Here is a 13,929-nt window from a genome sequence, read left to right as displayed (position 1 = left end):
TTGAAGGCAATAGCTGCTTACATCATTTCTGTCTTAATAGGGTGGGGCAGACCGAGTGGTAAAAGGAAGCTTTACAGTAGTATAAACCAAGAACAAATCATAATAACTTAGTCCTTAAAATAGACAAACCAATTTGTTCAATACATAACAAATCCTTAATAAACATGCAAATGCATCCCATGAATAAGTTTTGACTTACTATGATTTGTACCAGGTTCAAACATAGACCGAAGGCAAACTGGAATAGTTTGGAGCAGGGGTTCCCAAACTATAGATTGCAATTCTTTTGGGGGATTGAAAATGGAGTTGAAAATTTTTAATGACTTGTACAGGCAGAGCCATATTTCTTGTTTATGAGCGGAATTGGAAGTTGCAGAGGTTGTAGGGTAGAGGTGCTGCAAAGCTAGGCCCAAAGGTAGTAGAAGCAGGGCCTTGGAGCAACGTCAGAGGATTTAGGGGCAGGACTGAGGATGGAAGGGTAGAAAGACCTTACAGAAGGGAGCTGTGTATTTGTCAGATGCCTCACCAAGCTACTATTTTCCTCTGGCCTTTGAGAATGTGTGAATGTGGATATTTGCAGATGAATACTTCCTGGATGGGGAAGTGTTTTGATACTTATCATCTGAGTGAAAATTATGATGTGATTTTTGTACAGTATGTATGTATATGTAGGTATGTTACCATTTGCTGATCTCTGAAACTCTCAGCAACATAAGAGGAAAACATTGGGACTTGATTAGTGTTTATAAAGGCATCAAAATGAGAATAAATCAAAATATTTAATTTCTGGTGTATCTTTTTGAGTAGCAATAAGTGGTGTAATGCTTATACTTGTTGAAGAAAAATGCATTTATATAATCCTAATTTGTGGTTTAGAAAAGTTAAGTGTTTTATTATAAGCAGTGGCAGTTTTTCAATTTGATATTTAATTTTTTATTTAATACTAGCTGTACCCAGCCACGTGTTGCTGTGGCTCAGTCTGGTAAAAGCGTGTGTTGCTTTTACGTCCAACAGATGGCGCTGTTTTTCAAAAAAAGCATGTTTTTACCTGTCACAGGTGTGTCATCTATATAATATAGGTATATAAAAACACGCGCTTATTCGAATGCAACGTTGTGTCAAAATTTGAAAGCAATCGGTGAAGAACTTTTGGAGATTTAAGATTTTGAACAAACGAACATTTACATTTTTATTTATATAGATTATTTATATAGATTATTTTTTTAACAATGGATACAATTATCATTTCCAGTTTTGCTGTGCCAAGATCTGCTCTTATGGCTTGTATTTGTTGAGTAAGGCATAAGTTAAAATGCTGATTTTTCATAATAAAGCTGTGTTGCTAAGGTCACATTTCAATATATCTCATGTTTGATTCATTGAATTTATTATCAGGAAAATGTGTAAAAATGAGAAGAAAGTCACCAAAAAAAGGCAGAACAAAAATCTTTTCCCAGTTGAAAATGTATTTAATATTTTGGTTTTGAAATAGTATAAACAGAAGTGAAAATTTAAAAAGAGCACATACTAAAACTAGTTATACCTTTTCTTCATAAAAATCAAGGTGTGTTAATTATAATCAGCTAATTTCAGTGAAAACTAACTTGCAACAGCTGCAAGCTATTCAATTGTTTGTTTGAATTGGAATTCTGAGAGATTAAAATGTTTGAAGCAGTAGGTAAACTCATTTGTGATAATGGAATTTTCATTACATTTGTGTGACAGATTTCATCAGTACAAAAATGACTGACTTGGCTGAAGTTGCCAATTAACTATTTTAGTTCCTGAAAACTTGCCTCCATCAAAAAGTATTGTAAACTCAGTGTAATACAGGTAGTCCCCAAGTTATGATACACAATTGAGCCCAAAATTTATGTTGCTAAGTGAAACATTTAAGTGACTGCCCCATTTTACAACTTTTCTCACCACAGTTATTAAGTGCATTGGAAACTCGAAGGTGTCATATATACAGGTAGTCCTCAATTTACAGTAATTCATTTAGTGACCGTTCAAAGTTACAGCACTGAAAAAGTGAAAGTTTCTCACACTTATGACCATTGTAACATCCCCCATGGTCACGTGATCAAAATTCAAATGCTTGGCAACTGGTTCATATTTATGATGGTTGCAGTTTAGAGTTTTATTTTATTTTCTGTCTTTTGCCCCTTTAATCTCAAGGGATAGAGACTACCATCTATCAATTGTACAGTACTTTAATCTTAAGACAATACCTTGTATTTTTAGATATTAAATCATTCCAGTGAGTAACCTCAATTTCTCCTTTTCTACATATTTCAAGAATATTTTATTTTTCAGTCTTAAATTTCTTACTGAACAATGACAAATTTTAATTTGTCAACAGTATATATGGAATAGCTTCACTTCTTACATGTATTAGTTTTAGATTTTTATTTTTCTGAGTTTCAAAATAAATTCTCCATAGAAAAGTAATTTATGTATCTTTATTTTCTTTAATTAACAGGTATTTTATACTGGACTTTGAGACTGGAATTCTACAGTACTTTGTAAATGAGCAGAGTAAAAACCAGAAGCCTCGAGGAATCTTATCTTTAGCTGGGGCTATAGTTTCTCTCAGTGATGAAGCGCCAAACATGTTGGTGGTCTATTCTGCTAATGGAGAAATGTATAAACTGAGAGGTATAGTATTCTTTAGGGTGTAGTTCCCTTAATAAAATATGATCTTCAAATTATGTTAATTGTGGTAAACACTTTAGCTAATTTGTATAAAATTAAAGTAAGGCTCTGCATTTCCCCTATTAATGTTCATATGCAAATTAGTACATTGGCATGAGATTTATATTTGTATTGTAAGAAAATTTATTTAGAATTAAATCTTTCAAGATTGAAAAAGGTATTGAAAGTTTGTTGATTTAATTAAGTGCAAATTAGTCAACTATGAGAATATTTTATAGAATTCCCTGAATTGTACATTTCATATTGTGGGGCATGTTTGTTTACAGAAAGATAGACTTCTTGATCTATCAATATGTATTTAAATTGTAAGAAAGTATTGTGATATATTGGGATTAATTTATATACCTTAGTTTTAAAAGCAAGATAGACAAATCAATTTTCACTCCTCAGAATATCTTAATTTTAGCATGGGCATTTAAGAACAGAAAGTTTTCAAAGCAACAAATTGTTTTTAATATGCTTTAATATGTTACAGTTTATTTTGTGTGTGCTTATTTCTAGCTGGTGATACAAAGGAGAGACAGTACTGGGTAACTCAACTTCGATCTTGTGCCAAGTACCACACAGAAAATAATGTGAAGGTAAAAATTACTGGATGAGAAATAACTTAGTTCCATGACGTTAGGGGAAGTGAAGTAATAATAAAACCCAATCAAATAGTTAAATTTCCAGGGTTTCAATATTAATGTTTCACTTCCACAGAATAAAAATGCTGTAATGCTCCCTGTATACTCTCTTGTAATCCCTGTATCATTGTAGACATAATTGTACATAAATTAATTAAATAAGGTTGCTAGAAGTCAAAGAGCTTAATGGAGGCTTAATAATAATAATAATAATAATAATAATAATAATAATAATAATAATAATAATAATAATAAAAAATTGGAAGGGACCTTGGAGGTCATCGAGTCCAACCCCCTGTTCAGGCAGGAAACCCTACACCATTTCGGACAAATAGCTGTCCAGTCTCTTCTTAAAAACTTCCAGTGTTGGAGCATTCACTGCTTCTGGAGGCAGGTTGTTCCACTGGTTAATTGTTCTAACTGTCAGGAAGTTTCTCCTTAGTTCTAGATTGCATCTCTCCTTGATTAGTTTCTATCCATTGCTTCTTGTCCTGCCTTCAGGAGCTTTGGAGAATAGCTTGACTCCCTCTTTTTTGTGGCAGCCCCTGAGATATTGGAACACTGCTATCATGTCCCCCCTTCTTCTCTTCATGGTACTGGCGGACGTACTGGCGCACGTCCGCACGTGGCGGACGTGCGGTTTTCTGCCGGGGGACCCTGAAAAGTGTCGAAAATTGCCCTGGAGGGGCGACGAGCGTGAAGAGGACCTCCCGTTTGATCCGGGGCAGCCCTCCCGTTTGATCCGGGGCAGCTCTTCGAACTGATGGGGAAAAGATCGGCCATTAACATGGCCCATCACTAAGCTGCTACCAGCCGAAGCCAAATTACCACAAGCACTTCGAAAGCACCGCAGAGGAACTGGGTGAGATCTTACCTTCTTTGTACCCCAAGTATTTTCCTGTAAAAAGCTTCTTGAAATTTCTTCCCCCTGTGAGGAGAGAGGGAAGGGAACATCTTCTTCCCACCCTCTAAAATGGCAGCGTCTGACTACCTAGGGGAAATAAAGCCTTGAAAAGAACAACTAAATAATTGGATTTGCATTTTCTTGATATTTGGGAACCCAAAAAGTTCCTACTTTCACGGGGACCTGCTACCTTATCTACTCATAAAAAAGATGAAAAAGAACTTAAATTGGATAAAAACCTAGCCCGGGTTTTGAAAAAGACTTTAAATGCTATCGGGGACATCTTGTGGTGAAGCTTGTACAGCAAGTGAATATTCTTGACAAAGACACCTGCTCAAAGCTCAGATCTGCCTTGGTATTATCTAAAAGAGATAAAAAGCTGAGAGAACAGCTGGGCGGTGAAATTGGTTTTTAGGAACTGTGGAGGTGAATACTTACTGACTCTTGTTTAATAAATAGCCTTCACTAAAGGACCATACATAACTATGTCAGAAATGGAGGAAGACCAGCAACAAATTTCAGCTAATTATAAACTTATACTTGAAAAAATTCTTGAAGCTACTGAGATAATTAAATCTAGACTGAAAGACAAAGGCACCAGCTTAAACCTACAAAGTGAAACCCTGATTGCAACCAAAGAACTTACAATCCAAAAAACAACAGAAGTGGAAGAAATTAATACCAAGACAGAGGACTTTAAAGATCAACAAGTACAATGTACTGAAAATTTAGACAATCAAACCCTGAATGCAACTAAAGCAGGGCTTTTCAACCTTTTCATCCATTGTACGACTTTTAGGATATGGCAACATCCAAGTACCACCAGTCACCGAGCAAGGTATCAAAAACTTGATGACCCAAAAAAAAAAAAAAAAAAAGGAAAAAAGTGATAAAGTACAGGTAGTCCTCGACTTACAACAGTTTGCTTAGTGACTGTTCGAAGTTACAATGGCACTGAAAAAAGTGCCCCCCAAGTCACAGCTGAGTAAGACACCTGCCTGCCCGCCCGGTGGCGCTCTTCCTCCTGTCCGAGGTTTTCATTGTTGTGAGCATTTCTGTGGAGGATTGGCAGCAGGAGTGGGGTGGGGGGTGTTTGGTTTTTATTCCCCCCGTCTGCTGGGTGGTTGCAGCAGATTTTGGTCACTTCACATGACCCTGGGACACTGTGACCGTCATAAATATGAATCAGTTGCCAAGCATCTGAATGTAAATCACAAGACCCTGGAGATGCTGCAACATTCCAGCTGATTGGTGCTTCTTCAGGGCTCAGCAGAAGCGCCAGGATCAGCGCCGAGCTCCAGCTGGAGCCTGATGCTGATCCTGGCGCTTCCACTGAGCCCTGACAGCCTCGAAGAAGCGCCGATCAGCTGGAAAACGGCGCTGATCCTGGCGCTTCCGCTGAGCCCTGACAGCCCTGCAGCTCCAGCCATTTCTCGCTCAGGCTTGTGCGGTGCTGCCACCGGTTCAGCAACCTAGAACTAAGGAGAAACTTCCTGACAGTTAATTAATCAGTGGAACAACCTGCCTCCAGAAGCGGTGAATGTTCCAACACTGGAAGTCTTTAAGAAGAGATTGGACAGCCATTTGTCTGAAATAGTATAGGGTCCCTTCCAAGGTCCCTTCCAACTACTACTACTACTACTACTACTACTACTACTACTACTACTACTACTGTTGTTGTTGTTATCTGGGTCATCAAATAATGATTTTTATGGATTAATTTCATCTTAAGATCAAAGATATTTGAAATCCTTTAGATCACAAAAATACTGATAGATGAAATAAAATATTCCAATTTTTTATATAAAAATTCTTGTTAATTATTAATATTAATTTTACACTTCCTCTTCAGTTCTTTATATTAACTGAGTTTCAGATTGAGATTCCAGTGAAATCTTGTCAAGTGTATGAAGTACACTTGAAGTAGTCAAGTGTAGTCAAGTGTATGAAGAGTTTCAGAGCCTGCCAATATGTCAGATCCACATTGAGAAATCAATCAACCATTTTAAGTGGAATGGATCTGAGGACTTTTTGGCAGCCTAAATTTTCTTTGCAATTATTCAAAACCTTTAAAAATTCTCCATATCTGATTTTTTTTTCTTTTTCTGTCCAGGTATTCCCAACCCCCCCCCCCTGCCTTTTTAAAATTAGAATTATCCAAAATAGTGAAATTTGTTTTGAGAACTGGGATCAAGCTACCACCTTCATCCCAGAATTTTCTCTGTAGGTCTTTGAAGCAAGTAAAAGAACTGAATGTTGGCTAAAATTAGAACCAAGTATTTCAAAGCAGTTAAATAATTGCATTGTTGAAATCCTGTTGCTCTTTGCTAATAAGCATTGGGGTATAATAATCATCCAGAGCCCTCCAATTTCTCATGGGAAGTCATCAATAAAAACTCATTAAGGGTGCTATCATACCATATTTTGATTTGCATTTATAAAAAGGATCTTTTGTTTCTATTTAATAGAACTTTTTGTGACACATGCAAATCCACAATAACTCTTTAGAATGAGGCACGTAATGAGATAGGATATTTGTGTCTGATGCTTCCCTTCGTTACAATTAAATGTGTGGCAAAATGAATGATATCGGGTGATGTTGACTACTCTAATGTATTGGGCAATCCCTTAAAATAACTGGCCAAGCCATGATGTGGTTTATTTGTTTTGATTTAGCATTACATGAAATCGGCTTTCATAGGTTTGTATCACTTCATGAGTTAACTAGCCACAGAGCCAGATATAACAAATGCTGGATGTTAAAACTTTTGTTAATATGTGAATGCAGCCTGTATGCAGGCAATCCATACTATCTACCACTTGTGTGTACTTGTATCTGAATGAGGTATCAGTACACATTAAACTGAAGCACAGATTGGTTTATGGACAGTGGTGGACCCTAAAGAGGGGAGGAGCTATAACCCATTCTTACAGATTTATGCAAATTTAAATATATATGAGATTGGATACAGTAGCAAATTTGGGGGGGGATATAAACAGCAGTAATATATGATTTGTCTATTGAGGTTTGTGAGCCAATTAGGATATCTCTATGATAATGAGGCAGAACTAGATGGATAATGAGGTTATGCAAGAACAAAGGGGCATTCCATAAACAAAGTTTCTTTTTAGGGACTTGCTTTCTTTGGGTTTCCAAGAGCTCATCTCCTGCAGTCTTCTTCCAGCTTATCATTCTTCAGTCCTCTTCAATGTTTTATGGCCAAGCTGACATTTTTAGCTTTCCCTAGAAAGTATGTTTGGGTTACAGGCTTTTAGCTTGATCCCCAAAATTGATAGGATTAATCATCAACCCAGGTCTCCAACAATTATCTTTTTCAAAGAGCAGTACCACCATGGCATGAACAGAAGGAGTCCATGTAAATTAATTCTTCCCTTCCTCTATACTGTCTTTTTAAGTTTGCAGAAAATATGCTATGCCAGTAGGTTGCTTGTTAATATTTCTGTTTACAGTAATTTCTTCCTATCAGTATCTTATTTTTATTTAGTAGTGGGGCTTGGTTTTTAATCTGAAGTTTCATGATAGCCAAAGAAACACCTTTAAATAGAACATGTAGCTTGAAGGTTAAAATATATCTATGCAACATCCACAGAGTGTTTAGACTCTGTGTTTTGTTTATCCTGATGTTAAAACTAATTATTGTTGTCTGGCCTTCTCAGTGAACATGGAAAAATGCTTTCCATTCAAATTCCTAGAGAAATAGATATGGAAAAAAGATATTTATGAACTTAGTTGCGTATATTGATGTCTTAATATTTTCTACAGGAAAGAGGGCCTAGCTATAACAAATGTAACATGATTTATTAAAGGAGTTCAATTATTTATATTCAGGCTATGAAACTATCTACTTAAAATAAACATATGGATTTTTGGTAAATATGAAAGATTGTACCAGTTTCTTTGCAGGGATAGAGAGTACTTCTTTGATGCAGCTTGAAGGATCCTAAGACAGGTTTTCAAGTCATATTTCAGAAATATAAGGTTTGTTGTACTTTGCAACAGATGGTTCAATTGGATATTCAAGCTTGAGATAATCTTTGACTTACAACCAGTTACAATAACACTGAAAAAAAGTGACACGACCATTTTTCACCCTTATGACCATTGCAACATCTCCAAAGTCATGTGATCAAAATTCGTGTGCTTGGCAATTGACATGTATTTATGACAGTTGCATTGTTTAGGTGTCATGTGATCACTATTTGTAATCTTCCTAGTTGGCTTCCAACAAACAAAGTCAATGGGATGACCAAATTTGCTTAACAACTGCAGTGATTTGCTTAAACAGCTGTGGCAAAAAAGGCCGTAAAATGAGGCATAACTCACTTAACTGCCTTGCTTAGCAACAGAAATTTTGAACTCAATTGTTGTCATAAGTCGAAGACTATTTATATCAGTGATGGCGAACCTTTTAGGGACCGAGTGCCCAAAAACCGGCCCGGCCCCCCACCCCATCGCTCCACCCAGCCCGCTCCACCCCACCCCCGCCCCACCTGCTGGGCCACCCACCATCTCCATGGCCCGCCGCAGATCGCTCAGGCAGCCTTGCAGTGCCATGGTGGCTACTCCGTCCACCCGTGTCCCGCATCATCTGCGTGTGAGGGGGCGCGAGGGTGGAGTCTTGTCCCTGCTGCCCAGCTGCCATGTGCTTGGCTGCACTGCTCCACACCCAGGGGCGACTCTCCTCTGGGGGGGCTGCTGCTGCTGGGGCCGTGGGGGGAGGCAGGGCTGGGGCGATGGTGCGCATGCCCATAGAGAGGGCTCTGAGTGCTGCCTCTGGCACGCATGCCATAGATTCGCCACCACTGTCTTATTCGATGCAGGCCTGGGACTCCGAGGCCTAGAATGGACTTCCGTAAGTGGCATCCATGCACATCTGGCGGGCTGTTCTAGGCCTGGAAGGCCCCTGAGGCTTAGAACAGACTTTCGGGATGTGGTATTCACACACTTCTGGTGGACCGTTCTAGGCCTGGGAGGATTCCTCCAGGCCTCCGAGGCCTAGACTGGACTTCTGGAAGCCAGCCAGTTCTCCGAATGCAGCAAAATTTAGCTACTGGTTCTACTGAACCGGTGTGAACCGGCTGAATCCTACCACTGGTTAGATCCTCTTAGGTCTGATTTTGACTAGTAGCCTCCATGGGGCAGTAGGACCAATACCTAATTCACCTAATTGGTTTTCAGGGGGTTCTTGAATATTTTCTCAGCTCTTTGACAGGCAGTTTTATTTAATTGTTGGTGAGTATCTAGTATTAGGAGATGAGCTGGGTTTCAGATATTCTCTGAGCAACTTCTTTCTCATTGCTGATCTTGGGGGTTGCTTTGCTTCACTGAGGCCATCCAGGAAACAGAATACCAGAAATGGAAATCTGGAGCATCAGTAGAGGAAAACTCAAAGCAAATCCAGCTGAGCACTGGTATATCTTATATTTGGGCCTCTATTGTGATGAAAAGTGAAGAGAGACGTTCTTATTTCTCCTCCTTTATTCCATCAATGAGTTGCTGTCTTTAGGGTAGCAAACTTCCTTATAGAAAAGGTAACCATGTGATGTTCTGCCAAGTTGCTGTGACCAGCTTGTGCAGCATTTTGCTGAGAGTTGGACTTGGCAAAGTCCTATTCTGAAAGCAGTGACAAGCAATTGCTTATTCTATTATCTTGATCTGTGACCATTGAGGAAGAAAGGAAAGGTGCTGTCACAATTTTACTTAGTCATTTGGATCTCTGCTTTCCTTGCTTGTTCAGGAAATGGGTGGAGTGATGGCCATTTGGATGGGGAATTTGTCATCATCTCACTATTAGAGGGGGAGTTCCAGAGTCTCCCTCCCAAAAGAACCATTCTTAAATCCAGTAGTATTGGTGAATTAATGGCCTGTCTCCAATCTGCTCATTAATGGAAAGGTTGTTGAGTTGGTGGTAGTAGATCAGTTCCACAACACTATAAAGGAAGTATCCTGCATTCAGTATGGATACAATATATTGGTCATTCTCTTAGATAATCTTTTTCAAGATTTGGATCGGGCTAATGCACCCTTATCTTTCCCCCAGCTCTTATTGGACCTTTCATCAGCTTTTGATATCGTTAAAGTAATATCTTATAGGATTATCTGCATATTGAGTGTTGTTTTGCCATAATTTCACTCATTTTTCAGTGGATGGTGGGTAATCAGAGGCTGGCTCAATGGCCCCAATGTATGAGATGCTCTATGGATCATTCCTCTCTTTCCTGATCTTTAACATCTATATGGAATCACTGGGAGAGGTCATCAGTACACTGGTGATATCCAATAATGCCCCAGGCCACAAGGGGGATGCTGTTATATTCTTACCTAGCACTTGGAGGTTGCCAGAGTCTAGCTGAAAACTGAACTGTCGTGAATTGGAATGGGTGTTGATATAGTGGGCATCGGTCACCGCCAGAGTTGTTCCTTGACAGGCAAGCATTTTTCATCAGGGAACTTGTTCATAACTTGGGAATCCTTCTAAATCATGTCTATTGTTGAAACAGTAAGCAATGGCCACAGGGGCCTAAAAACAGCTTTGATTAGCAAATTATTTGTAATCCTACCTAGGACAGATGGATCTGGCTACAATAACTTATACCTTTATCATCAACCAGTTGACCTCCTGATATGCACTATACTTGGGGCTAAAGACTAGCTGGAAATTATAATTAATCCAAAATGCAGCAGCCAACATACTTTCTGATTCTGAATATTGGAATCATATAGCATATGTTTTGTAGACTCTGGCTGCTGATTGATTTATGTGTGCAATTTAAGGAATTGGTTTTAACCTACTGACTGACTGTCTGTCTGTCTATCATCTATCTATCTTTCTATAGCCATCCATCTCAATCAATGACACTTGGTGGCTTATAGTTCAAAAAATATACTCGGTTAAAATAATAAAAACAACAAAAACATCCAAAATCAACAAACACAGCAGCTGAGTTACTTGGCCAGTTAACAATAAAGCCAGGAAACAGGGTCCTTGACCATGCAGTGCCCCAGGCTTGGGAACACAGCCTGGTTTTTAGAGCCTCTTGAAAGCCTAACTGGGTTAGGGACATTCTAATCTCCTAGGGCAGTGATGGTGAACCTATGGCACAGGTGCCAGAGGCGGCACTCAGAGCCCTCTCTGTGGGCACACATGCCGTTGCCCCAGCCTCACCTCTCCCGTGACCCCTTCCTCTCCAGCAGCCCCCCGAAGGAGAGTCGCCCCTGAGCGTGGCCCACGCGGAGCAGCGCAGCCAAGGACATGGCAGCCAGGCAGCATAGACAAGACTCTGCCCTCACACCCCATCGTGCACAGTTGATACTTCAGGGTGCGGCAGAGGGCGTGACCGCCATAGCGCTGCTGGGCTGCCTAGGCAATCTGCAACAGGCCCTGGAGGCGGTGAGTGGCCCTGCGGTAGGTGGGGTGGGGGCGGGGCAGGGGGTGGAGTGGGGGCGGGACCAGTTTTTGGGCACTCAGTCTCTAAAATGTTCGCCATCACTGTCCTAGGGGAGGAAATTCCACAGAGTACGGGACTATTATAGAAAAGGTCCAGCCAACACTTCTTGGCTGACAGGATCTGCAGCATGTCTGATCTGCTAGACCGAATTGGACAGATAGAGATTCTGGGAAAGAGGCGGTCCTTCAGGTATGCCTTGATGCCTAGATATCTTCTGAACCATCTACTCCAGCCATTTCTGAACTGACTAGTTAAGTTAAACTATTATAAACTCACATTTATGGGAGGTTTAGGGCAGAGGTCACCAACCTTTGTCAGTTGGGCCGGAGGAAAAGGGAGGGGAAGCATTTTATATCCATGCTTGCATGCATGTGCATACGGGGTCGCGAGTGCACATGCGCCGCAAACAGCAGGGTTTGCGTGCATTGCAAACAGGGCGGGGCTAATGTGCACTGCAAACTGGGTGGGGCTAGCACCCGTGTGATACTTGCTAGCCCTGCCCCATTCTTGCATGGCAAAGCACCTTGTTTCTGCGCCCCGTGGTGTAGCAGTGGCCGTTTTTGCAACCCGTGGCACAGTGGTAGCCCGTTTTTGCACCCCAAGGCATGGCAATGGCCCATTTTCATGACCCGAGGCATGGCAGTGGCCTGTTTTTGCACCCCGAGGTGTAGTGGCAGCCCGTTTTTGCGCCCCATGGTGCAGCATCCTATTTTTGCACCCTGTGGCCACAGTGCTAGTGCAAGTGAGAGGGTGTGCACGCACATGCGCACACACTGGCCAACCTGTCCTTGCAGCCTGGTGGCCAGTAGGCCGCAGCCCACTACTGGGCCGCAGCCCACAGGTTGGGGACCCTTGTTTTAGGGTGTTAAAGCTATAAGATTTCTGGTAGTGATCAGACTAACTCTTTTCTTTGGGATGTTTTGGAAACTATCCAGCAGAATTGCTTTAAAGACCCTTCATTTTTATAATGCGATCTTTAATTCATATGTTTGATCATGTTTTTTAATTTTTATTGCAAAGTTTATTCTGTGAATGATTTAAATTTTTTAAAAATATTTTATTTAAGCTGCGGGGAGCCTTTTTTATTGTGGGAGTATAGAAATTTATTTAATAAATAAATGTACATTCTACTTCACTTGATTCATTTGCATTATATATACATGCATGCCTATGGTTATAAAATTCTTATATAGTGCAAGGACCATAGCTTTTTGGTCTAAGATTGTCTTAGTATCTTTACACTTCAGCATCCTATTGTCTTTCTAGAAAGAATTACCATATTTCTTAACAGTTAATTGGTTCTATAGATGAAAATAACTGGGATAGATATTTTTTTTTCTTTATTAAAAAGAAAAGCCTAATCCTTGCTTTAAGCTCTTTCTTGGAAGTTAGTCTTAGAAATGTCAGCTGGCAGGTCATACAATTGAAAGGGCAGTGAAGGGAGTGTTAGATGCACTCCTTTACCTAAAACTCCTTTGAGCTAGCTGGTGGCCATTGATTTTTTGTGATCTAATTTACCGTATATACTCGAGTATAAGCCGAGGTTTTCAGCCCAGTTTTGGGGCTGAAAAATGCCCCCCTCGGCTTATACTCGGGTCAACTAAGGAAAGTGAGTGCCGTAGTTCTTTTTTTGGGGGGGGGAATCTATGCAATCGCTAAAAGTCAACACGTGGCTCCGGAGCCGCATGCGGCTCTTGCTCCCAGCCACGTGCAGTGCCCCCCCCAAAAAATAGGACTAAAAAAGTTGAGTCAATCAATTTAAACTTCTCACAAAAGAAGTTTGAATTGATTGGTTCAACTTTGGTTTGTGGGACGCTGTTCGCCATGGGGTCGACATAGACGGGAGGGGGGGAAACAGTTCTGGAGGGAGACAGCCCAGTAGCAAGAAGCCGGCGGTCCGAGCGGAGTGGCACGGAAAACCTACCAGTCGACGTGAGAAGCTCCAGTGTTGCTGGTAAGCAAGGCTTGGCCTCCGCGGCCCGGTTCTGCTGGACCGGCTTTCACGGCTCCAGCCGGGGGACGCCAGCGGCATAGAAAGCGGTTTGGCGGCGCTGCCGTGGGCGGGGTGTCCTTGCAGCGGACAACTTGGGCCCGGATATTTCCTGCGGCTCGCGCTCGGGACCGGAGACACCGGTGGCGCACGGCCCGGACTGTTAGCGTTGCCATGGGACCACCCCCTGCGGTGCCAGCTAATGCGGCATGTTTCCAGCGGCG

The 13,929-nt window shown here is 40.9% G+C and overlaps 1 protein-coding gene across 1 annotated transcript in view; it reads left to right on the top strand.

Annotated features, from left to right (window-relative positions):
• Positions 1–13,929, top strand: part of OSBPL10 (oxysterol binding protein like 10) — a 71,066-nt gene that overhangs the window by 20,074 nt on the left and 37,063 nt on the right. Inside the window, exons 2-3 of the mRNA XM_029283430.1 lie at positions 2,483–2,658; positions 3,217–3,296. Of these exons, the coding sequence (XP_029139263.1) occupies positions 2,483–2,658; positions 3,217–3,296 (256 nt within the window). The remainder of the gene's footprint in view (positions 1–2,482; positions 2,659–3,216; positions 3,297–13,929) is intronic.

Source organism: Protobothrops mucrosquamatus, unplaced genomic scaffold, assembly GCF_001527695.2.
Source record: "Protobothrops mucrosquamatus isolate PMUCROS unplaced genomic scaffold, P.Mucros_1.0 scaffold83, whole genome shotgun sequence".
Classification (NCBI taxonomy): domain Eukaryota; kingdom Metazoa; phylum Chordata; class Lepidosauria; order Squamata; family Viperidae; genus Protobothrops; species Protobothrops mucrosquamatus.
The sequence above is the reverse complement of the archived record's forward strand: the minus strand, read 5'-3'. Positions and strand labels throughout refer to the sequence as shown.